Source organism: Branchiostoma floridae, chromosome 9 (assembly GCF_000003815.2).
Source record: "Branchiostoma floridae strain S238N-H82 chromosome 9, Bfl_VNyyK, whole genome shotgun sequence".
Taxonomy (NCBI): Eukaryota; Metazoa; Chordata; class Leptocardii; order Amphioxiformes; family Branchiostomatidae; genus Branchiostoma; species Branchiostoma floridae.
The window spans coordinates 23,076,400-23,101,312 of NC_049987.1; the positions used below are offsets into that span (position 1 = coordinate 23,076,400).

At 41.7% G+C, this 24,913-nt stretch overlaps 2 protein-coding genes across 2 annotated transcripts in view; one reads left to right on the forward strand and one right to left on the reverse strand.

Moving 5' to 3' along the window:
• Positions 1-5,526: 5,526 nt before the first annotated feature.
• Positions 5,527-9,596, reverse strand: LOC118423515 (dnaJ homolog subfamily C member 28-like). Its single transcript, XM_035831694.1, has 4 exons — positions 9,528-9,596; positions 8,396-8,807; positions 5,810-6,719; positions 5,527-5,671 (listed from the first exon to the last, which is right to left on the reverse strand). Exons 2-3 carry the CDS (start codon positions 8,684-8,686, stop codon positions 5,847-5,849), a joined length of 1,164 nt encoding a protein of 387 aa, XP_035687587.1. The 5' UTR covers positions 8,687-8,807; positions 9,528-9,596; the 3' UTR covers positions 5,527-5,671; positions 5,810-5,846.
• A 1,636-nt stretch (positions 9,597-11,232) lies between these two features.
• The window catches only part of LOC118423361 (trifunctional purine biosynthetic protein adenosine-3-like), a 20,445-nt gene continuing 6,764 nt past the window's right edge, over positions 11,233-24,913 (forward strand). The window contains 16 exon segments of the mRNA XM_035831476.1: positions 11,233-11,284; positions 11,287-11,360; positions 11,363-11,384; positions 12,275-12,447; positions 12,921-13,015; positions 13,716-13,827; positions 14,667-14,735; positions 15,847-15,972; positions 16,847-16,934; positions 17,308-17,393; positions 17,792-17,960; positions 18,583-18,817; positions 21,378-21,585; positions 22,260-22,458; positions 23,064-23,183; positions 23,623-23,751. Coding sequence (XP_035687369.1) covers positions 11,242-11,284; positions 11,287-11,360; positions 11,363-11,384; positions 12,275-12,447; positions 12,921-13,015; positions 13,716-13,827; positions 14,667-14,735; positions 15,847-15,972; positions 16,847-16,934; positions 17,308-17,393; positions 17,792-17,960; positions 18,583-18,817; positions 21,378-21,585; positions 22,260-22,458; positions 23,064-23,183; positions 23,623-23,751 — 1,948 coding nt within the window. The 5' untranslated portion in view covers positions 11,233-11,241.

A 24,913-nucleotide genomic window follows, 5' to 3' on the forward strand; every position in this document is an offset into this window, starting at 1 on the left:
GTGTAGTATTGGGGATGAAGGCTTGGTTTAAGCTGCATACTAGTACGCTTTTCATTTCTCCTGCACCTGCTTATGTATTGCTTATTGTATAAGGTTTTATGTATTTACTTGTGCAAATAGATAAACAAACAAATCAATAAAAAGAATTAGACTTATATTAAAGTAGCAGTACTTACTCCTGGGTTCAGTCTCCTCAGTTCTCTCGTCATGTTGAATCCTACAGCTGGTGTCGCCTGTGTCTTCTCACCGGACCATGACGTGTTATGACGTAAGCTTGCCACGGCCTGGTCTTCCAGTGGGTTCCAACCCCCGTACCCGTACCCGTACCCGTACCCGTACAGAAACCGAACCCGAGGCAGTACAAACCAATCTTTGCAAGAACAGACACATACAAGTACTCATATTTTCCTAGAACAATTCCGGAGTGGAATTCCCTGCCTGGTGCGGTAGTAAAGTGCTCCCACAGTTGAGAGCTTCCGCGCCAGGCAGGAGGGCTGCCCGCCCTAACCCGGGACCTCAGCTCCCCCCCCCTACTTTGCCCCTTGCGGGGTTATATGGGGGTAACCCATGATGATGATGATGAGAAACAGCAGCGTCAGGAGACAGGCGCAAAACAACAGAGCTTTACCCCAGAACTGGCGGGTGGTCGGCTGTTGGTTCAGCTTTTAGGAAGAAAAAGACATGTAAAACATTAGAATATTTTGGAAAATGCCCAGACACGTTGAGCGAGAGAACTTTTTGTTATGATAGCTCAAGACAAACTAGACAAAACAACAAATAAACTAGACAAATTGAAAACAACAAATAAAGGAAAAGGATATCGTGTGTTGACGTTGCCGACAATGCAAATGAAGGAAACAACGTAGGATCATATCAGGGGACACCGACTCATGACCTCTCCATGCCACATCTTGCCGTTACGCTAGCCTGGTATCCAGCCGTATTATAGCTCCCGAATCTCTTCTGTCCTTTCATTTGCGAAGAGGACAGAAGAGACTCGGGAGCTATAATACGGCTGGATAACATTCTACCATTGCGCTATCCGATGCGACTTAAACCTTGAGGATATGCAGGAAAACATGGCCCAAAATATGCAAACTAAATGACCTCTTTTCATTGTAAGTTACAGCCTACAAGCCATGAGTGGCTCACACGGCGCCATTATAAATAAGTAGATCACTTCGACATTGACGACAGGTTAAGACAGTGAGTGTCACGATCAAGACAACAGTCAATAAAACGTGTCAATGAATAATATAAACCAAATGAATATGCACAGAATCGAGTCAACACCTGGAGTCAACAGGTATATGTACTCACCACGAACATGTTGATGATCTCTGTACGGTACCCCTCCCCTCTGGCGTATTGCGTGTTGTTTTTTTGGTCTGGTAAATGCAATATGTGGAGAAGCGTCGCAGAAGGAAGAATCGCTCCCAGTGTTCCCCTGCGGAGGGGTGTGTGTATATCCCGTAAAGGAGTCTGGTTAACTACTCATCGTTCCTTCGGCCACGTGGACCAAACCCTAGCTGATCTTCCTTCACGAGAGATTGTGGATAAAGGTACTAGGTTTACCTATGTGTTATGTATACCGTTGGGCAATGCTCAGTAGCATACAGTTTACGCTGGGGGGCACGTAGGCAACAACAATACGAACGTTAGCACCGATCGATAATACATGTAGCTCTTCCTGATGTTTTGAGGTGTAAATTGGAAAGCCTAGAGAAGTAAGTCTGAAAACATTGAACTTTACGGCCCAACTTAATCGTTTTGAAATTCGAAATCTGACCATTTTTTCGGCATCGAATTTTGGTGACGGCGTTGTTTTTGTCCTTCCGACACCCGATGCTTGGGTTGTTGAACATCGAAAGTTTTTATGTTGGCGTCGATATTTTTTTCGACGTACGTCGATCGTTTTCCCGACGTATAAATATACATCGATCGTTTTCCCGACGTATAAATATACATCGACAGTTGATGAGAAAACGTTTGAACATACATATCAGTAAGTCTTCTTTTTAACAATGTACATATGTGTTCCATAAGAAAGAATAGCCTGTATTAACTACTATTTCTTTAACATGCCACATGGTGCAGCCAATTTTTCATGTAACTATTTCCCATGTTGTATTCTTGACAGAGTAGTGCGTCCACCTGTAAGGGGTGTGTACAACTGTCCAGTTGTTTTAGTCTTAGCCAGTATTTCATTACACGTACGGATATATCTATATCTGTTGGGAACATCCCAAGCTCTGCTCTACATGCTTGATTACATGAATTCCTGTGCACACCAAGGATGTTTTTACAAAAACGGTTCTGGGTTGTTTCAACAGGACATTTGTCATCTGAGAAATCTTTGCCCCAGATCTCACAGGCATACAACAGTATAGACTTGATACATGTATCATAGATTTTAAGTAGGGCCTTTGGGATAGTGAGGTGCGAATGAGGGGTTTAATGCTAAAGGCGGCTTTGCGTGCCTTTAAAGACAATTGCTTTTTGGCTAATGAGTAACTTCCTGACGAGGACAAAATCAAGCCTAGGTAAGTGTATGAGTTAGTGATTTGGATACTCTCTACGCCAAGGGAAAATTTGATGTTCTTTACTGTTCTTCCTGTTTTGTTGAAAACCGGTTACTTTAGTTTTCTTTAGGTTCACTTGTATATTTCATTTCGTACAAAAGGTATTAAGCTTGTGCGCGTTGTAATCCTGTCTCAGATTCTGAGAGCATCACAACGTCATCAGCATACAGCAGACAGGACACTAGTAAATTGTGTAGGGATGGTGGAGCGCAGTCGGTGTCATCTAGGTCATTAACTAAGTCATTAATGAACATATTAAAATCCTAGGGTCGGGCTAAGATTACACCCTTGCCGGACACCTTTATCTGTTATGAATAAAGGTGTAAGTCCAGCTTTTGTTTTGACACATGTTTGTGGGTTGGAGTACATAGATTTGCTTAAATTGTAGAATTTACCGCCTACCCCTGAGTGTTGTCAATCGTGTATCTACAAGAACAAGAAAGACAGTGTGCATATAGTGTGTACATAAACCGTTGTTTGCTTGTTCTCATCCAATTCCAGTGAGGGATGCTAGGGGGCGTACTTGAGTATACGCATGAGGCTGTAGGTGTGGCTTTAACGGGGGCGTGTCTTATTTGCATGCCTAGACAGCGTCGGGAACTAATTAGGTCCAGACGTCGTCGGGAAAAGGATCGATGTACATGTATACGTCGGGAAAACGATCGATGTATATTTATACGTCGGGAAAACGATCGATGTATATCTATACGTCGGGAAAACGATCGACGTACGTCGAAAAAAATATCGACGCCAACATAAAAACTTTCGATGTTCAACGACCCAAGCATCGGGTGTCGGAAGGACAAAAACAACGCCGTCACCAAAATTCGATGCCGAAAAAATGGTCAGATTTCGAATTTCGAAACGATTAAGTTGGGCTGTAAAGTTCAATTACTCCATTTCGGTTAGCTGGAAGACGTTTGTATCACAAACGGTGATCAACGACACTTTGTCAAAGTTTCCGCTCATTTCAAATCCAAACGATGGTCGATTTCTCTGATGAGCTAATCTAACATCAAATCTAGAGGTTAGGCCCGGCTTCTACCCTTTTAGCGGATATTTGTGCCCTTTTACTTGCTTGATTCTGTTTTATGTTTTCTTTGTGTCACTGGTTGAGAAAAAGATAGTCTGACAAAATAGAGAGCCCATTAAAACGGATTGGAACTCTTCCAAAACAAGACGGAGCCTAACGTCTGCTTGGAGGGTACCTCCGGGCACCCAATGCCTGCTACTGTGTATCGAGCTGTTTACGGATGTTTAATGTTGTCAGTAAACTTTAGCTACAGCTTATTTTGGTATATTGCTGTTGATATTATCACCCTTATAACCAATGTCACATTTGGCGAAAATTGATCGGACGACGATTCTACGGTATTCTCCCGAACGTCGCTTACAATAACAAGAGTTCGGAGACCTCATACCTCCATGAAATATTCTGATTATGCAAATGACTTGCATATATGCATAATTTATGCTTGGTTATATTCACCTTTGTATAACTGACACAGGTCACAATGTTGGCAATCCAATCATATACTACATTTACTACATGAATTAGGACACATTCACATTAATCATGCAAATTAGGGATTTATTTGCATAATTGGTATCTGGTAATCTTCCACCTGTCACAAATTTCATATGTTACATGTATTTGAGTCCTGTAATGAAAAATACTGGAAATATAGATTTTCCTCATTAAAGATGCAAATAAAGTCTAGATTTGTATAATTTGCACTTCATTATGTACCTCTCTGCCAAACATGTGTGGGACCGCGTGGCACGATCGGGAGCGCGTTGGTCTCAGGCCCGAGAGGTCCCGGGTTCAAATCCGCTTGCCGTGTCACCGATCTTGTGCCCTTGGGAAAGGCACTTTACACGACTTTCCTCACCTATCTCAGGTGTAAATGAGTACATAGCTTCGGCTAGTGGCAGTGACAGGCCTTGTTGTGGTGACAGGCCATGGGGGCATGTTCGGGCATGACACACCCGCCATGACACACGAGTCAGGGGTAGGAGGAACCCCTTACATCCTTGGTCGGAAGTCCTCCTAGGAGACGGAAACTCCAAATAACAAACCTGCATCTGCTGGGGCCGTCTTACACGTTGCAAACAATTGCCCCTGTAGGACTAAGTGCACCAGTGGACGAGAGGGTGGTGGAGAAGGAAGTGCACACCCCTCCTTCACCTTAAAAAGTGCAGGCCAGGCAGACTGGTCGCCTTAAACCCACCCTGTCTGCCTACCATTGTCTTCCGAGACAGACGGATGCCAAAACAAAACAGCCAAACATACCTATATGCTAAATATCATAGAAATTCGTCGTTCCTATGTTCCGTTATGCTCATTGGAAGATTTTGACAAAATTGCTAGGGGGCCCAAACTTAAATACCCTTTTCCTTACGTCACAAGCTATCTTCCACCAAGAAATCAAGGCCATAGCATGTTCAGGTCAAAAGATACAAAAAAATCAAAGTTCTGCTGCAGTATCAAGGTCACACAACAGGGGGCCCCAAAATCGACCTTGACCTTTGTCTTCCAAACACCTACCCACATACCAAATATCTAGCAACAGGATTACTGAACAAAATTTCTTAATTACTGTATATATTACTCTTGTTTTAAAGACATACCATTCTGACAACACATTAGATATGTACCCTTTTTATTTCGAATTTGCCATCAGTAATTTCTTTGATCTTTGATGACAGTTATACAGATTGTTTCATCTTCTTGAAAAGTTGAACAATGAATCTGAGACTGGACCTTTGAGTTACAATGCTAGTCTTGATGATAGCTTTCAGAATATAAAGTTTAAACTCTAGTCAAGATCTGCACCTCAATTTGAAGTACAAAATCTGTGACAATATTGCTATCAGCACAGTATTGAATACATATTGTTCCAAATGTGAGACCAGATCACTCATAGTCATACATGACTACTGTTATCAATAATCTTTTGTTGTTCTGTATGAATGAGTGAATGAGTGAATGAATGAATGAATTTTATTAACATATCTGTATGTAGCCTAATAGTACTATTGTCTATATAGCTAGTAGTTGTTACTGGTTGCTATACATTGTACCTTGTGCGATTGTGTAGCCTCTACCAGGCTTCGTGGTTTGGTGGTCTAATTGTAGAAATTGGTCAAATAGAGTAAATACTACGCTAGGGGAGTCAGCCGGCCGATTAGGGACATCTCCAAACCACGAAGCCTGGTAGAGGCTAGCGATTGTGAGCAATAAATTCATTCATTCATTTAAAATCATTCATTTAGTGGTGTAAACCTCCAGTGCCTTAAGATACCCCATCTCATCTTCTCTTTACTTGTTTTTTCCTCAGCTTTAGTTTCTACAGTTTGCTGCTTTTCTTGTTCTTCCTGAGCTCTAAACTTTTCCATCACCTTGGCCACCTCCCTGTCTGGCTTGATGTGGCCCAGCTGCTTGGCCATGATAGGGACAATCATGTTATACTTGTCGATTCTCTTGTTCAGTGCAGCGATGTCCTCTCTGAAAGTATCCAGGTATGTATTCCACTTCTTCTGATTCTGTGGTGAGAAGGGTTCAGGGCCAAATGCTGCCCTCTTTGAATCAAGTTTCTTCCGGAGTTCCTTGATGCGGTTTCGCACCTCCACTTCCAATTCGACCCACTGTGGCTTGAACCCGTTGTCGTTGAGAATCTTGTTGATGAGATGTGTGGTGGTGTCTTGGTACGGATTGTACTCCGACTTTTGCAAGTTCAAAGGCTTCCCCTTGCCAGGAAGGTTGTCGAATTCCCCGTTGGCCATCGATTCCGCGATCATATCCTCGACCATGCGGTCGATGACCTGCACGATTTTCGCTTTCCTTGCTTGCCGTTTCTCTTGCAGGACAAGCACGCTTTCCGACATGGCCGACAGCTTGGCGACTTTGTAGTCCACGACCCTGTTGGCTGCCCGGTCGACTTTATACTGTTGGTACTGCTTTTGCCTCTGTGTGGGAGTGCCGTAACCAACCCCCTCGAACCCCAGATACTGCCTGTGCTGAGGAGCCGTGTGCTTTATACCAGTATCTTCCTCTTCCTCTTCATTTGCTTCTGCTTCTTCCTTCCTTCTCTCCCTCACCAGCTTTTCCTGCACGGTTCTGTAGGCTTCCTCCACCTGTATAGGAATGGTTTATTTGACATCGATTATTTTGATGACTGAAAATTTTGACAGTGATTACTTTGATGACTGAAAATTTTGACAGTGATTATTTTGATGACTGAAAATTTTGACAGTGATTATTTTGATGACTGAAAATTTTGACAGTGATTATTTTGATGACTGAAAATTTTGACAGTGATTATTTTGATGACTGAAAATTTTGACAGTGATTATTTTGATGACTGAAAAATTTGACAGTGATTATTTTGATGACTGAAAAACAAAATATTGTGATCTAAATCAAATTGAAACAACTGTGCAATATAATGATTTTAAAGTAATGACAAGCAACACTCACACTGTGCAATACTATTTATGTATACGCCATGTGTCCCCCTGCATGTTTGGTCAGCATTATGACCAATGTGACCTGGGATGTGTGTATCTTTCTTTTATTTATGAATAAAGAATGATTTTACTAATACACAAACAAAACATCACTCTTGCAGTCATAGGACTGAATTGCGTTGAACATTTACATAGATACAATTATCATACGCAATACAATACGGTATAAAATGGTTGAAAAGTGAGAAATTATCGCATCCTGTGGTCTACAATAAGATTAAAACCTATTAAAGTAAATGATGATTTCCAAAATTGCACTTTAAAATATTGCATGTCAGGCTTTTAGCTAGGATTTTATCATAGGGTGTCCAAATTTCTTACCGCTTGGCGAGCGCTGCAGGCGCGAGTATTGTAGGGGGCCTGGGGACATCCTCACTCAGAAAACTTTTAAATTTATAACTCTCTGAAACACCACTTCCCACATTTTGAGATGCAAATTTGGGGGAATGAAGCAAATTTACTGTCAGACAGGCCACATGTGACCTGTAGCATCCCTGGTCAATCAGAATTTCATGATTGTCAGAGGATGTGCTCCCCAGTGTAAGGCCGTACAATTTGAGTTATTTTTTGCATTTTGCCGCCTTAGCGGCAAAATGCTCTGAGGCCAGAATAGTCGCCGTTGTGATGGAGTGATGTTGAGATGAACGGACCTGTTCAATCCATGCCAAACATTTCTAAACCTGTTAAAACAGGCATTTTTCCAACATGTTCGCACTGGCGCAGTGGTTAAAGTTTACGCTTTCTGAACCAATGCACCCGGTTCGAATCCGGGGAGGTAGATTTTTTTTTTTCTTTTTTACATCCATTAAAATACTAATTTTTACATCCATTTGGCCACACCAATTTATTTCTTTGGTTAACGGATTCGCCGCTTCGTTTTTTTGCCGAATAGAAATAAAAATTAAAAAAAACAACTTAAAAATGCCCCGCAACAGAGCTCACTCAAAAACAGGCAGTGTAGTGAAATTTGCTGCAGTTCACGCAAATTTTAACAGGTGGCGTCTAGATCTAGATTCAGGCACATATGTGAATCTCTCCATGCGCCAATATCAGGTTTAATTACTCTGTTCTATTTATATGACATTCTAATAACTAGAAAAAAACGTTCACACACGCAAACATTGGCAAAATGCCAGCTTTTTTAAAAGCACTTGTTTAACAGGCCATACATTGTACGCCTGTACGGCTGACTGGCTAAAAGTAAAAGCCTGTTGCATGTCAATATTGCACGAGAAGAGAAATCCAACAATTCGAGTATTATCAATATATGTGGATTCTAGTACCTGAGCAAACTTCCTTGGGTCGGCAGTTTTGGACCCGCTGTCGGGATGGTATTGTTTAGCCCGTTTGATGAAAGCTTCCTTCAGCTCTGCCTCGGTACAGCCATCAGAGATGCCCAGTAGGCTATAGCAGTCCTTGAGGTTCTTTGCGAGTTTGTATCCCAGAAGCCGACCGCTTGTGCCGAGACGTCTCAGTGAGTGCAGCTGGATAGTTCTGCCCAAAATGGAGTGTGATAGAACTCTTGCACACTGCATGGTTGCTTGGAGAAAGCAAGCAGGGTTGTATACGTTCATTTGGCTAGCCAAATAGGCCTGTTCATGTCAGGGAAGACAGTTGACAAATGTGTTTGCCATCTGCATATGCCTGCTCAAGTTGTAAGGTCATGATATTGGCTTGTGCATGGCTTGTGCCTCCCTGAAACAGAAAATGAAAGTGCCTGATTGGGAAACATCCTGATACCGATATACCAAAAGCAAAACTTGTCCTTGGTAAAATCAGGGTTATTAATAGATTAGAACCTCTGTGACCTGACAGGGCCTGGCTGGGTCAAGCATATCTGGATTGGGCAGAAATATCAGAATTGGACAGCGGTCAGGGGGTTGGGTCAACTCAACATAATAAAATTGTATTAGACAAGGCTGGATGGGTAAAGTAAAACTTGATCGGACAGGAGGTTTGGTCAGAAGCTGTATCGAGACTCTCTCTCCCCCCTCCTTCTCAAATATTTTTGTAACAGCCCAAATATTATGATAGACAGTTTTGGCAGCCATGTCACGCCCCATTGCGGTTACGCCCATACTAGAAAGTTAGAACATCACACGGTATATCATGTGATCCAAGTACAGAATTATCTATTAATACAATCACCTCATACATTCCACAATGTTCTTGTTTCCAAGTATCGAGTGGTTGTTTGGAATTTGGACTTCAAGAAAGTTTTCACGTAACGTTGGGTATTTAGTTTTGTTGACCTAAAAAGGTAAACAGTGAAAAATGTCCTCATCTGTCCCTTTCTGTGCCGTGTCAAGTGAATTAATTTGACGGAACGTGTACTTGAATATGTCAGTCGTACATATGTAAGAAAACGGCACCAGCATAACTTAAAGAAAGTTAGAACATTAAACAAAAACTCACCTGCGTTTTACCCACCGGCGAAAAGCAGCCATTTTGTTTGTTTCGTAAGGTGACCTCTGACCTATATTCGAAAAAGAAAAAAAAATTACTTATTAGTTTCCTTTAAAATGATTGAAATCAATGGAAATATTTTCTTGAGTAATTGTTGTAAAACTGAATCATTGTAAAATATGTTGTAAAAATTGTAAAAAATCTTGAACATACAACAAAAGTCATAGGTCATCCACATTTGCCCTGATTGGCGGGAAACTGTTCTCACGCGGACCGACTGATTCGGGAATCAGCCACTGATCTGGAAAATTTTGTGATTTGCCGCTGATTTCGGCACTTAATCAACGTGATAGGTAAGTACTGGTTGTGTCTTAATTTGATCTTAAGAAGTAACTGCTCGTACAAGCATGTTTGCGCTTTAAAATCTACGGAATTAATTGTAACCGAACTCGGAGCTTCATATGGTCATGCTTGTTGTAGTTTCCAGACTTGTGTGCCTGCTCCCCAAGCAGAGGTTAGGTTCCAACTGTTTCTGACGTCTATTTGAACATTTTCACCGGCTTTCGTATTTCGTCATGTTTTCTTTTCCGTCCGCCAGCCAAAATGAAATATGAAGAAATAGCAAAGCCCTACAAAACACCAAAAATACTTCAAAATCCAGACGGAGCCTAACCTCTGCTTGGAGAGTATTTGTGTACCATGTGCACATGTGTACCGGATATAGGGCTTGTTTTCACATATACATCAACATGGACAAAAGATTCCTACACAAAGCGGAAGCCATCACTTTTTGACCAATATTTGTAACGTAATTATAGCACACGGGTTAGAAAATAATGTTTATTCACTCTTCATTGGAGTGGGGAGGGGGGCGCTGGCCGGCTGTCCCCTAGCAGTAGCACGTGAACAAAACGTGACCGTAAGTAGTAGATATGCTGACCGTGACCGTCGCTGTACAGACGTCTACGGTGACAACCTTAGGGCATCGCGTTACAAGTTTATAGGAAGTCAAGCTGAGGCACTTGGCTTTTCAAGTGGGGTCGAATTACATTTTGTAGCACACTGATCCAAAGCCCATTGTTATTCTTTTTAATAATAATAATAGTAATGTGAAAGAAAAAATCGTCTCAACATTTGTGGCATGTCAGGGTTTTTAAACCCAGGTCCAAACCATCTCAAGCTGGTATCTCACTTAACTACATCACATTGGCTGCAGCGTCACTGAGTTTTGATTTGGATTTTTGTTGCCCTTGACTTTACAATGGGAGTATCATGGAAAACATACAAGTCTAATTTAAAAAATGACAACAAAGGATACAAAGCATAATTAGATAAGTTTTTTTTTTTCAATGAATTTCGTTGAGCGCTCTTTCAAATTGGTCGGCAGCAGCAATGTACCACGTACAGCTTACCAGTACATGTAATTGAAATGCCTCCTTAACCGTCACGGCGCTAACATACCTATCCTAAGGAGGCAGTGTCCATCAGAGCCCACCGTCCCACCCTCAACAGAGACGGGGGGCGACATAGACTTTCTGATATCCCCTCCTTCAAAAGTAGTGTGTTCCTAAGGTCACTGCTGGAGATAGAAGGGTCATTCATTCTGTGAACAAAGTTGACGGAGTTCGTCCAAAAATTTAGAGGGATCCCTTTAGTGTTAATTCCAGTGTTGGATGTATTTTTCTATACCTATCATCATTTTCCACCCAGATAAATCGTAACCATGGGAGACCAGGTTCTGGTGCTGGGCAGCGGCGGGAGGGAACACGTCTGGCATGGAAGATCGCCCAGTCGCAGCACGTCGGACAGGTGCTGGTTGCCCCCGGCAACGCTGGCACGACAGGGGTGGCAAGATTAGCAACACAGGTTAGTGTGCTTTGATCAAGCTTCTCACAGCCCTTCCTTTTGGTCATCAGGCCACTAGCCCAACCACCCCCTGTTAGAGAGATTGTGTTACATAGGCTACCAACTTCATCATATATTTCAACCATACAATGATTGATTAAATACTCAATATTCAAATTTAGTAAAAACATGCACAAACCTATCAGGGCTCGAAATACTTTTTTCTGCTTACATGCACTGGTGCAGGTAACATTGCAGATTACCTGCACCAGACAAATTTTACCTGCACCACTCTGAATTTAGGAAGTATGGATCATACTAAAATTGTTCAGGTACTATTGCTATTTTATATTTTATACTTTATAGGTAACAGTCAATGCAACTAATAACAATCCATGTACACCTACATGACAGGACATTATTGTATAAAGCTCACTACTTGGACCAGTGCAGATTAGGTGCAGGTAAACATCAGAAAAACCTGCACAGCTCCAATTTTACCTGCACTAACCTGTATATGCAGGTGGTATTTCGAGCCCTGCCTATATTAATGATATCTGGAATATAATGTTCTCACTATCTGAAGCATTGGTCAAAGCCGAGTAGTTAAGTCATTCAATATTTAGATCACTGTACTATTAGAATCTTGGTTTTGTTAACATCTTTCACCTGTTGTTTTTAAAAACAGGGTATTTGAATTTTGACTGGATATCAAGTCAACATATGGTGGTTTCAAATTGCAATATGAAACACAGGTTTTTACAAAATATTGCAGTTTGAAACCACTGACCATTGATTTGATGTCCCTAGATACCTGTTTAGTTACCCCACAGATAAAATAGTGAACCAGCATTACATGTTGTTGTCTTATAAGTTATATCTCATATGAAACCTGATGTCCAACATTCCAGATGTACCCAAAGCCTTCCCCGACCTGGCCCAGTGGTGCTTGGATAACAAGATAGACATGGTGGTGGTGGGTCCCGAGGCACCGCTCGCTGACGGGGTGGCCGACACACTCTCTGACAAGGGTGTGCCCTGCTTCGGTCCCTCTGCTAAAGCTGCTCAGATAGAAGCTAGCAAGGTTGGTGGGAAACTGCTTTAAAATTTGTGTTTGTTTTACTTGTCATAAGTTTGTCTATAAGTTTGTGAAAGGCCACTGGGTTAGCGTTGCTGTTTTATACAAACGCTGAAAGAATATAACACACTCCACGCAAGCAAATGGATTTCTTTTGTTCAAATTTCTTGTTAATAAAGATTGAAGTTGTTGGTGCAGGTTGAAACAATGTGTGGAATTTTATCCTTTTTATTAGTAGTTTGGCAATTAAATCAGGGTTTTCCAACCTGGGTATGGCATAGATAAAATACAACACGGTCTATTTTCTATCACGCTCAGTCCCAGCCCTACCGCTGGTCAGACAGACCCCGGCCTTCAGGCGATCCAACCTGCGGTGGGGCTAGTACCTCGGGTGATACAGATATATTCTATATTTTTACCAACCTAAGGTAGTTATTTTCGGCGTAATGGTACTGACTTGAATGTCCCATGTTAATCAGGCGTTCTCCAAAGCCTTCATGGATCGGCACCACATCCCTACAGCCAGATGGAAGCAGTTCACGGATGCCGAGTCTGCCTGTGACTTCATCAACAGGTCTGGGATCTTTTTTGTATCGTCTTGGAGTCACTTTTAACTTAAGGATGCTGCTATAGAATTGTGCTCACTAGAATGAATTGTTTTGTTTACGCCAAAAAGTAGTTACTTAAGCAACTGGATATGGTTTTGGAAACGGTCAGACGTTTCAACTACTGATCCAGTAGTTTTCGTCAGTGACACTGACACAGTGTCTCATTACCTGGATGTCAACCTACATCGACATAATTGTTCAGTTTGTTTTTATTGCATACCCAGTAAACCGCCTCATGGCGCAACACTCCAGGTTTGTACTTGACAATACAAGCTGCATATAAGGACAGATTTATTTGTACTGCTCACACTCATGGGAAGGACTCTTTTCAATAAGTTTGGTGTGTTCTTTGTAACATGCTCGAGGTGTGGCTCTCCTCAACCTTGGGACTTCCATTAAATGCAACAACCTAGAAAATTCTAAATTGTGACAGTTAATTGTGTGGAGAGCATGATATTTGTCAACTCTAACCAAAGACTGCATTGCCATGTTCCACAGCGCTGATTTCACAGCTCTGGTTGTGAAACACATTTACATCAATTTTAAGTACTAGTACCAAAGTTCAGATTTTTGGGACAGATGGTGTAGAATTTTTGTCCATCCCAACAGTAACAATTGTGAGTATTTGTAATATGACCATGATATCTGTGTCCCTACCCTCCACAGTGCTAACTTCCCTGCCCTGGTTGTGAAAGCGAGCGGCCTGGCGGCGGGAAAGGGCGTGATCGTTGCTGGGAGCAAGGCTGACGCCTGTTCTGCTGTCAGGGATATCCTTGAGGTTTGTGCAGTGAGCTGTGCTCATACATGTAGTTCTATGGCTTTAAAAACTGTTGGGGACTAAGATTTTTAGACTTCAAGGATATTCTGGAGGTTAGATTAGTGAGCTGTGCTCGTAGCTCCATAACTTAAAAAAACTGAGACTTAGATGATAAAACTTCTCTTTAAGTCAAGGATATTCTGTGTGTTCTTTGTAAGCTGTGTTTGTGTATCATGTAGGTCTATTATATTAAACCTATGTATCATGAAACTGTCTAAGAGTAAGACTAAATGAGGTTTTTTACCTCTCTGTAGCTTGAGCTGCTGATCTGTACTACAATGTACTTTGGTGCCTTATTAGCTTATTAATACCTTAGCAAGGAGATGGTTTGACAATTACTACCAGAGATAATATTTGTCAGAATGTCCAAGTCGATTGAGAAAATGCAAAGTGTTCTTGTTCATGGTTCCTGTTTTATACAGACTTAGTTTAGTTTGTTTGTTTGTTTGTTTATTTCGATCTCCAATTAGAATTTACAATGATTATCATAAACTCTATTCTTCCTGGAGTCGTCCATCAACATTATAAAAACACAATCAAATAACATAAAGTCGACAAAAGTATACAGTATGACACGAAAAGAACTGAAGTAAACTGAGTGTAAGAATGTAAAATAAAATAGTAAAAAAAAGTAATGAGGAGGGGTCAGAGGCTATAACATAAATAACAAAACATCAATCGTTGTAACAATGAATAAAATAACAAAGTGGGCATGATTAACAGAGAAATTATCCACAAACATGAGTCAATTTAGTTTAGTGTACATTTTACCTGACTTATATTTCACCCCTACCTTCCAGGACCACCAGTTTGGTGCAGCAGGAGATGTTGTTGTTGTGGAAGAACTTCTGGTGGGACAGGAGTGTTCTGTAAGTTTTTGTTGTTAGAAGTAATATGTACTTTTTTACTTGCCCAACAACATTTCTTTTGCAGTCTTATAAAATATTCATTTTTGTAGTGTTACAGTCAGTCAATCATGCTCAATTTATCTTCGACCTAACACAAAGAATTACTATGGCTTATATCATTGTCATAAAAGTAGGTAGCATCAAGCAATGAAGCACTGGAAAAAGTGACACATTCTAATCCCAGAAATTGCTTATGTCTTCTTTCCTTATAGAGTTATTCAATGTTGAAACCACTAACACTAACTTGGGTTTTTCCTTGTAATAGTAAGTAACTCACCATGCCTACGTGTGTTTTGGTGGTAATATTCCCCTTTTCCCATCCCTATATGTGCATGGGGTAACAGCACCACATAAAGGTAGGGTTGTTGTCCCACGTTAATGGGTGGCTTGGACAGACAAACTTTCCTCATGCAACTGTCTAGATGCTGCTTTCCAAGTGCTGTTGAGTTGTTTTCTATGATCAGCATGCATCTTTTTCAGCATAGCTATCTGCAAATACATTTATGGAACCTATATGTGGCTTTGAGTTCACAGTGTTTTGAGAAAATGGAGTGTTGCAGTAATTTTAGGTTTGCAGTTGAATAAAGAGGTTATAGGCAGGCAGAAGAAATAGCAAAAAAATTGTGGTGGTTTAAAGTTCACAGTTAAGAAGTTGCTACAAAAACTGTGAGTATAAAACTGCTGGGAACATTAAAAACATATAAGGGCTTAGTTGTTCAAGTCTTGCATTGTAGAGCAGTTGTACGTCAAGGTGATATTGATAACGCTAGTTCACCTTTATCTGCAGGGTGACCTATATCCATTGCTTTTGAAAAACAGTGACATCAAGTTGATGAACAGTGGTTTTAAACTGATATTCTGAAAAAACATTGCAATGTGAAAACACAATCCGTCGACTTGATATCCCAAAATACTGTTTTTAAAAGCAATGGATATCGGTTACCAGCGGATAAAGGTGAACTAGCGTTATATCTGTTTATTATGTCATTGTTTTCTATACTTCTCACATCATCTTGGCCCCCTAAATCTTTGACAAAGGACCCTTAAGTTCATGACTCTTTCTTTCCTGTAGTGCCTTGCTTTCAGCGATGGAAAGACGATCGCCTGCATGCCGCCAGCCCAGGACCATAAGAGGCTGCTGGAAAATGATGAAGGCCCCAACACAGGGGGCATGGGGGCCTACTGTCCTACACCGCAGGTAGTTGGGACTTAACTTCTTCTTCTTCTTCTTCTTGGTTTTCCCGTCTCTACGACAGATGAGCGTCCCTCATACTGGGTAGATTAATCACATTTTATATGATCATCGAAAGAACATGAAAAGTGAGCAGCACTTTACTCCTCAGAATTGTGTACAAACTGTAGCTTTACCACCTTTTTCAGGTTTTATAGATATGATCATCCAAAAAATTAGAAAGTATAACCCCATAAACATTTCTTTCCTATCCTACACCTCAGGTGGGTGGGACCTTATACAACATCTCTGTACAGCTCACCACTGATTGGCTAATTTTTATTATAGTGTTTTTATATGATAAGCAAGAAAATGAAAAGTGTGGTCTCAAACCAGCTAGTTTTCTGTGAAGAGCTGCTCTTCTGCTTGTTTGTAACAGAAAACACAGACACTATATCTGCAATGTTTACAGATTCATCGTATATTCCCCAAGCTTGGATTGGAAATTTCCCCTAGCTTAGAGCTTATGCCATAAGATAATCTTCAGGGAAAGTTGGGTTAGGAAGTCATAACGTTTATAACCTACTATTTTTATCTGTCAGTACTCTACCCACAGTTCTAGCCATTTTTGGAAGAGTAGTGTCAGAAAAAAAAACTGCGGATCAAAAACTGCTACAACTCTCTACTCTAGCATCTGCTGAAGATTATTACCTTTTACCTTTACCTTTTCACCTTGGAAAAAATCAAAGAAAAACACATTTACTCAATGTACAACACTTGGCTGATTTCAGATGTGAAGTGTTTGCAGGTTTATATCTGAATAAGACAAACAATACTGTTGATTTGAGAAAGCTGGTCGTGCAAGGAAGTCTTCCTTCAAGTTTTTTTTCATTGTCTGTAGGTGGATGAAGCCACCCTTAAGAAAATCCAGACAGATATCCTGCAGAAGACAATAGATGGGATGAACAAGGATGGTACTCCCTATATAGGTATGGATGTTATACACATTAATAGTCACCAGTAATAGAGATACTAAGTGTCATATAAATTTTTCATGGACTTTAAAGTAACTTCTGTCATGTATATCTTGTCTAAGACAAAAGTACATTGTATGTGGTATACCCTACACAAAAAGTTCAGAAACTTGATTTTCTAATGGTATTATTTTGCAGAGATATGTTTGACTGACATCAAGTTTGCAACTTTTTTGTTCAATTTACTTAGTTCATATGTACTTAAATTGCAACCTATTTGTATTTGTGTTATTGTTTTGAGCTACTTCTGCTGATTCAGAAAACAATTTCTTTACATTTGTCAAATACTTTCAGAAGTAAGATATCTACTCCTTTGTTTCCACTCCAGGTGTTTTGTATGCAGGGATCATGTTGACCAAAGATGGCCCAAAGGTTCTAGAGTTCAACTGCAGGTTTGGGGACCCAGAGGCACAGGTATGAGTAATCAACACTAAGTTTCTATGCACTTAGTACAAGTCTGAGCTTAGAGTTTTTCTTTTAAAAACTCATTTGACTGTCAATTACATTTTTATTTATTGTTGTACTCATATTTCTATTATTAAGATTTGCCTGTTTCAAATATTGATCCATATATATTGCACTATTTTTATATTTTTATCTTGAAAAAACCATACATTGTAATATCATTTCTTCAGACTGTGACTGTAGTGATGTGAAGTTTTGTACTCAATAAAAGCATTACCACTCAGATTACACAAGAAGCTATTTCAAGGACAATAATTTGGACTGATGTGAGGTCACAGCCCCGTTGTTGCAAACTGTGATGTCAATCGGGCCAATGAACTTGCCTAACCCTGCTGCTATTCCTACAGGTTCTCCTCCCGTTGCTGAAGAGCGACCTTTACGCCACCATCATGGAGTGTGTGAACGGCGACCTCCAGTCCGCCATGCCGCAGTTCCACACCGACAGGGCTGCCGTTGCCATAGTGATGGCCAGCGGAGGTTATCCGGGGTCGTACAAGAAGGGGATGGAAATTACAGGTCAGTGAAGTGTGAAAGATGTACTGGTAAATTTATTTAGATGATGTCATCATCATTTCAGGGCTGTCTCCAGGATGTGTCCTAGATGGATATTTGCATGTCGGGACAGACTATCCCATCTGTCTAAAAATCTGAATTTCGTACCTGAAGATTAGTGGGTGAAGTTGGCAGCACTGCCTGTCACCCTCCTGTCGCTCGCAGTACTTCTTCTTTCTCCAGCACAAATCCAACCTTGTCTTGGAGCTATTTACTGACTCTGCTTTCACAACCTCTATATACTGGCAATTAGTTCCAATTCATGACTTGAAACTGATGAAAATGATTTTTAAAAATGACAGATTTGACAAATGAGCAACATGAACTAAGTCAAACCTGTGCAAGTGCACATTAAGTCCACCTGGATAATGTGACTACTTTTTGATGGTCCCTTGGGTTATTTTTCCCATAGACACAAGCATTAAGAATCCTGTCTATTGTGATCACCTCGTCACTTAGACCATGTTTTATCGGTCCCCTGAGTGGTTTTCTTGGGCAGTTTTTACTGTATTTCAGTAACTGTTTGCCATCTTTCTCAAGGCAAGTAAGGCTTACTTTTGTGCTTATTTGATACCTTTTGTATCAGGCATTGACAAATGGGAAAACAACGAAGATAAGATCGTTTTCCACGCGGGCACTGCAACGAAAGACGGGAAAGTCGTGACCTCCGGAGGTCGCGTCCTCGCCGTGACCGCCATCGCGTCTTCGCTGTCCTCGGCCCTCGCCGAGGCGAAGAAGGGCGCAGAAGTGGTGTCCTTCTCAGGGGCTGTGTTCAGGAGAGACATCGGGAAGAGGGCCATCGACTATCTAGAGAATAAAAGGTTGGTAGATGGAGAGCTTGCTGCATAGTGAGACTGCAGTTCTAGCAAGAACTGCTAGAGGGTGTACATGTAACTGTGAATCCCTGTTGAGGCTTTGTGGCTTTTGTGCAATCACTGAAAGCTTGATCTACATGTAGCTCTATGTGCCATCGACTATCTAGATAACAAAAGGTTGGTAGATGGACAGCTTGCTGTGTAGTGAGATGAGAACTTTCCTGCAGTTCTAGCAAGAACTGCTAGAGGGCGCAACTGTGAATCACTGTTGAGGTTTTGTGACTGTGCAATCACTGAAAGCTTGATCTACATGTAGCTCTATGCATCATCGACTATCTAGAGAATCAACGGTTGGTAGATGGACAGCTTGCTGCATAGTGAGATGAGAACTTTCCTGCAGTTCTAGCAAGAACTGCTAGAGGGTGTAACTGAATCACTGTTGAGGTTTTGTGACTGTGCAATCACTGAAAGCTTGATCTACATGTAGCTCTATGCACCATCGACTACCTAGAGAATAAAAGGTTGGTAGATGGACAGCTTGCTGTGTAGTGAGATGAGAACTTTCCTGCAGTTCTAGCAAGAACTGCTAGAGGGCGCAACTGTGAATCACTGTTGAGGTTTTGTGGCTGTGCAATTACTGGAAGCTTGATCTACATTGTAGATAAAAGCTTGTACAGTGTTTTTCGTTTTCAACTTTGGAAACAACACTTACAAGAAAATACAATTGTCATTGATCATATTGAGTTCACAGTTGCATGCTTTTGAAGTTTGAGCCTATCTATTCCGTATATCTATTTGTGGCACTCTTTGAACGTCTTTTGTCTTCCTGTATGCCTCAAGCTTATCGTACTTATCCTAACCTCTCTCTATCTACCAGTCCTTATACGTGTTTATCCACAGTCCAGAAAAAATGTGTCAAGAGGTACTGCACTCCTGCACTAGGGATTTCTCAAACTCATTGTTTTTCAAAGTGGTGAATTCATGTAAGTTGGTAGATAAATCTACATCGAAGTTACATACCAAATCTGTTGATCTTAGTTTATACTATGGCATAAATATTGAGTCGAGAATCTGAATATGTAGACTTATTTGATTCATCAAGCCGTTTGGCAACAAAATTTGATTGGAAGTTGTTCCTGTCTTGTTGCTGGCAGCCTAATTTAATAAATGAAATGAACTAAACCATCCTGATTACACCGTGGTTGGGAAGAAATTAACTTTGTATTGATCGCTAACGATTCCTCATTTCACCACTTAAAACTGCTACAATCCTTGTTAGAAGATGAGGAACTGAAATGCTACTGACAGAAATGTAGAGACTTTTCTTGTAACACTTGCAAGAATAAACCCAGCTTCAATGAACGTGTAGTTGTGTCTGTGTTTTCTGTCTTCTCTGTCTTCTCTGCATGCCAACTCATCCTATTAATATTCCACTGACATCATATAAAAAATTTCTGAATAACATAACACAACTGATCATGGGTGTTTTTAAGGGCAATTTTGAGTTTCTGTCTGGTTTACTTTGTACTGTAGCCAGGTCCCAAACAGTACCAAATGTAGAATATTTACTTTTATAATAATAAAATTCATATACTTATTCCATGCACATCTTCATCAGATAGGTACATGTAGATCATAGGAATGCAACATTCTCGTGACACAACGTAAAATTTCGTTTACCCCTTACATTGCATGATGTTCCAAAGACTAATCTTCTTACGTTTGCATGTCTGCATTTTTTTAAAGCTCTAAGGGACTTAATCCACAGTTATTGAGTTAACCTGAACATACAAGCTTGATTTGTCCATCTAGGAATAAGACATTCAGAAGTAGCGTGACAAACTTGCATATAAAGGGATTTCTTTCAGAGGTGTTGTTATGGAATTTGCCATGTAGGAGGTAATAGAAGATGGTTAGAAATATAGTATTACAGTAGATACATGTATCACAGCTTTGAAATCTAATATCATACAAAAAACACAGTATTACAGTTACATGCACCATCCATACCCTTTCCCTCCTCAGACCCGGCCTGAGCTATGCCCAGTGCGGTGTTGACATCGACGCAGGGAACCAGCTTGTCCATTAATTTGATACATGTCCTTAACAGTAGTGGTGGCCAGGTGGCTTGTCTATTGGACCCCAGATCGAGAGGTCACTGGTTCGATTCCTGGTACTCTCAGCCACATGTAAATGTGTCGTTGAGAAAAGCACTACTTTCCTTACTCCATTCAGTTACCTGACTTTATGTAGGGCAGAGAAGACATTGCAGGGAACATGGTTGGGCTTTGCCTTCCAATACCGTGCCACAGACACAGTGTATACCAACCCTCTGCACCTATGACTACCTTTATCTTAACCTAAACTGTTCTGTTCTAAGAAGGTAACACCCGTACCCTTTCCCTCCCCAGACCCGGCCTTGGCTATGCCCAGTGCGGAGTCGACATCGACGCAGGAAACCAGTTGGTCCATGAGTTTAATACCTGTCCTAAACTGTCCTGTTCTAGAAGCTAGTATTCAGTAGGCAGAGCAGATATACTGACCACAGTACCCTTTCCCTCCCCAGACCCGGCCTGAGCTATGCGCAGTGCGGAGTCGACATCGACGCAGGTAACCAGCTGGTGCAGGCCATCAAGCCTCTAGCCGCCAGCACGGCGCGGCAGGGGTGCACGGCCGAGCTGGGGGGGTTCGGTGGGATGTTTGACGTGAAGGCTGCAGGGTACACGGACCCTATCCTGGTGTCGGGGACCGACGGGGTGGGGACAAAACTCAAGGTATGTAGAACTTCTCAAACATTGTCAAACTGCTAAAGAATAACTCTCTACGTGTACATTGTACCTATAAACAACTTAGCTTGTGTAAAGTGTTTTTGTGTGGGAACAAAAGTCAAGGTTTGTTTGTTTGTATTGCATACCCGTAAACCACCACATGGTGTAAAACGCCAGGTTTGTACCTTGTAACAAACAACACATGCTGCATATCCAGACAGATTTATTTGATCCACTCACACCGGGAAGGATCCTTGCTCTTTTCAATAAGTGTGGTGGTTTAAGTTTTGTGCACACATGCTCATTTTTTATGATAACTGCAACATAACAGTCTTTTTTTCAGCAGTTTTACAAAGGACCTTTCTCTAGAGTGATATTTTTTCTGGGAATGTAAAAAAAACTCCTTTTATTTTGTCCACAGATTGCCCAAGCCTACGGTAAACATGACACAGTTGGAGAGGACCTAGTGGCCATGTGTGTGAATTACAGCTTATATCTACTTGATGTGTATGTCATGTTGTATCTGATCACAGATTGCCCAAGCCTACAGTAAACATGACACAGTAGGAGAGGACCTAGTGGCCATGTGTGTGAACGATATCCTGGCCCACGGTGCAGAACCTCTGTACTTCCCAATACTGAGTCTTGTGTTGAATACTGAATCTTGTGTCTGTCCTTAGATTGCCCAAGCCTACGGTAAACATGACACAGTTGGGGAGGACCTAGTGGCCATGTGTGTGAACGATATCCTGGCCCATGGAGCTGAACCTCTATACTTCCTCGACTACTTCGCTTGTGGGAAGCTGGATGTGGGCGTGGCCAGGGACGTCGTCAAGGGCGTGGCACAGGGGTGCAAACTGGCGGGATGTGCCTTGTTAGGTAGGTAGTCTAACATGTACAAAATATATCTCATTGTGAGTGATAAAGGCTTCTTAGAAAGTTTTTTTTAAGAGTGAGTTCTTGAAAGCATAGCTTTGTTTATTTTCAAAGAATCTAAAAGTTATATTAAATGTAGATGTAGATCTCTTAGACTATATTGTATAGCCATAGGGAATTATTTTTCAGGCAGAAAAATCCACTTTCACCTGCGTCATTTCATCAGGCCATAGACCAACTTGGGTCCATTGCATGTATCCTGGCTTTCCATCAGGCCTAAGGCCCATATCAAAAACAACATTGACAGTGCACAGACATTTACTTATAAGATTAACATCACATCAGATAGATTAAAAATTAGATGGCAGAAGGACGAGTGGACAATAGTAAGGCCAATATACCAACTCAATTGAAAGACCTCAGATTGGCATAGCAGCTGTAATGTACCATTTTCACACCCAAGGAGGCATTTTGAAAAGATTCTGCCACTGCGAAAGCATGTTCTTTGCTCCTTTTTTTTATTCTGTTTTCTTTAGCGAGAGTGGCCCAACTCAGCATAACCACACTGCTTTACAGTGGGGCCTCCTAATGATGTTGCTCTGGTTTAGGTGGTGAGACAGCAGAGATGCCTGGGATGTACGCACCCGGGGACTACGATCTGGCGGGTTTCGCTGTCGGCGCGGCGGAGAGAGGGACCCAGATGCCTAGGGTGGATGCCATCAGGCCTGGTGGGTGTGACATGATTGACATCTGTCCATCATCCATCGATTTTGTTGAAAAGTGTCTTGGTCTGAAATTTTAGTGTTGACATTAATTCTGAGTCTAACATTTCAGAATTGTTTCTGATTGTATACTGAGGTTGCAGGAAGTAAAAGCACACTTCCCCGTTACACAGTCCCACTGTTTTCCTGATCACATTCGGCATAGGTGGTCATATGATTTTGATGCAGTAGAGTTTTTAAGCTGGCTGCGATAGAACCCACCACTGACAAGAATCTAAGACAGCCTTTTCTGTAACAAGACAGGTGAATTTTGTAACAGTAAGCATGACTCTTATGAGAATGCTCAGTTTTGAACAACAATATGTGCGATGTTTGTGACCACACATTATGTTACCTTAAAGTTACACATACCACTGTTGACTGTTAATAACTCTTGTTTTCCCAGGTGATGTGGTAGTGGGCGTGGCCTCCTCTGGTGTCCATAGTAACGGGTTCAGCCTGGTCAGGAGGGTAGTGGACGCTGCCGGCCTGACTTTCCAGTCCTCGTCACCCTTCAGTAGTAACCAGTCTATAGGTGGGTACCAGTCCTCGTCACCCTTCAGTAGTAACCAGTCTATAGGTGGGTACCAGTCCTCCTCACCCTTCAGTAGTAACCAGTCTATAGGTGAGTACCAGTCCTCATCACCCTTCAGTAGTAACCAGATAATAGGTGGGTACCAGTCCTCATCACCCTTCAGTAGTAACCAGTCTATAGGTGGGTACCAGTCCTCCTCACCCTTCAGTAGTAACCAGTCTATAGGTGAGTACCAGTCTTCCTCACCCTTCAGTAGTAACCAGTCTATAGGTGGGTACCAGTCCTCGTCACCCTTCAGTAGTAACCAGTCTATAGGTGAGTACCAGTCCTCCTCACCCTTCAGTAGTAACCAGTCTATAGGTGTGTACCAGTCCTCCTCACCCTTCAGTAGTAACCAGTCTATAGGTGGTACCAGTCCTCCTCACCCTTCAGTAGTAACCAGTCTATAGGTGGGTACCAGTCCTCCTCACCCTTCAGTAGTAACCAGTCTATAGGTGGGTACCAGTCCTCCTCACCCTTCAGTAGTAACCAGTCTATAGGTGGGTACCAGTCCTCCTCACCCTTCAGTAGTAACCAGTCTATAGGTGGGTACCAGTCCTCCTCACCCTTCAGTAGTAACCAGTCTATAGGTGGGTACCAGTCCTCATCACCCTTCAGTAGTAACCAGTCTATAGGTGGGTACCAGTCCTCCTCACCCTTCAGTAGTAACCAGTCTATAGGTGGGTACCAGTCCTCGTCACCCTTCAGTAGTAACCAGTCTATAGGTGGGTACCAGTCCTCCTCACCCTTCAGTAGTAACTAGTCTATAGGTGGGTACCAGTCCTCGTCACCCTTCAGTAGTAACCAGTCTATAGGTGGGTACCAGTTCTCCTCACCCTTCAGTAGTAACCAGACAATAGGTGGGTACCACCAGTCCTCATCACCCTTCAGTAGTAACCAGTCTATAGGTGGGTACCACCAGTCCTCATCACCCTTCAGTAGTAACCAGTCTATAGGTGGGTACCACCAGTCCTCCTCACCCTTCAGTAGTAACCAGTCTATAGGTGGGTACCAGTCCTCGTCACCCTTCAGTAGTAACCAGTCTATAGGTGGGTACCAGTCCTCACCCTTCAGTAGTAACCAGTCTATAGGTGGGTACCAGTCCTCCTCACCCTTCAGTAGT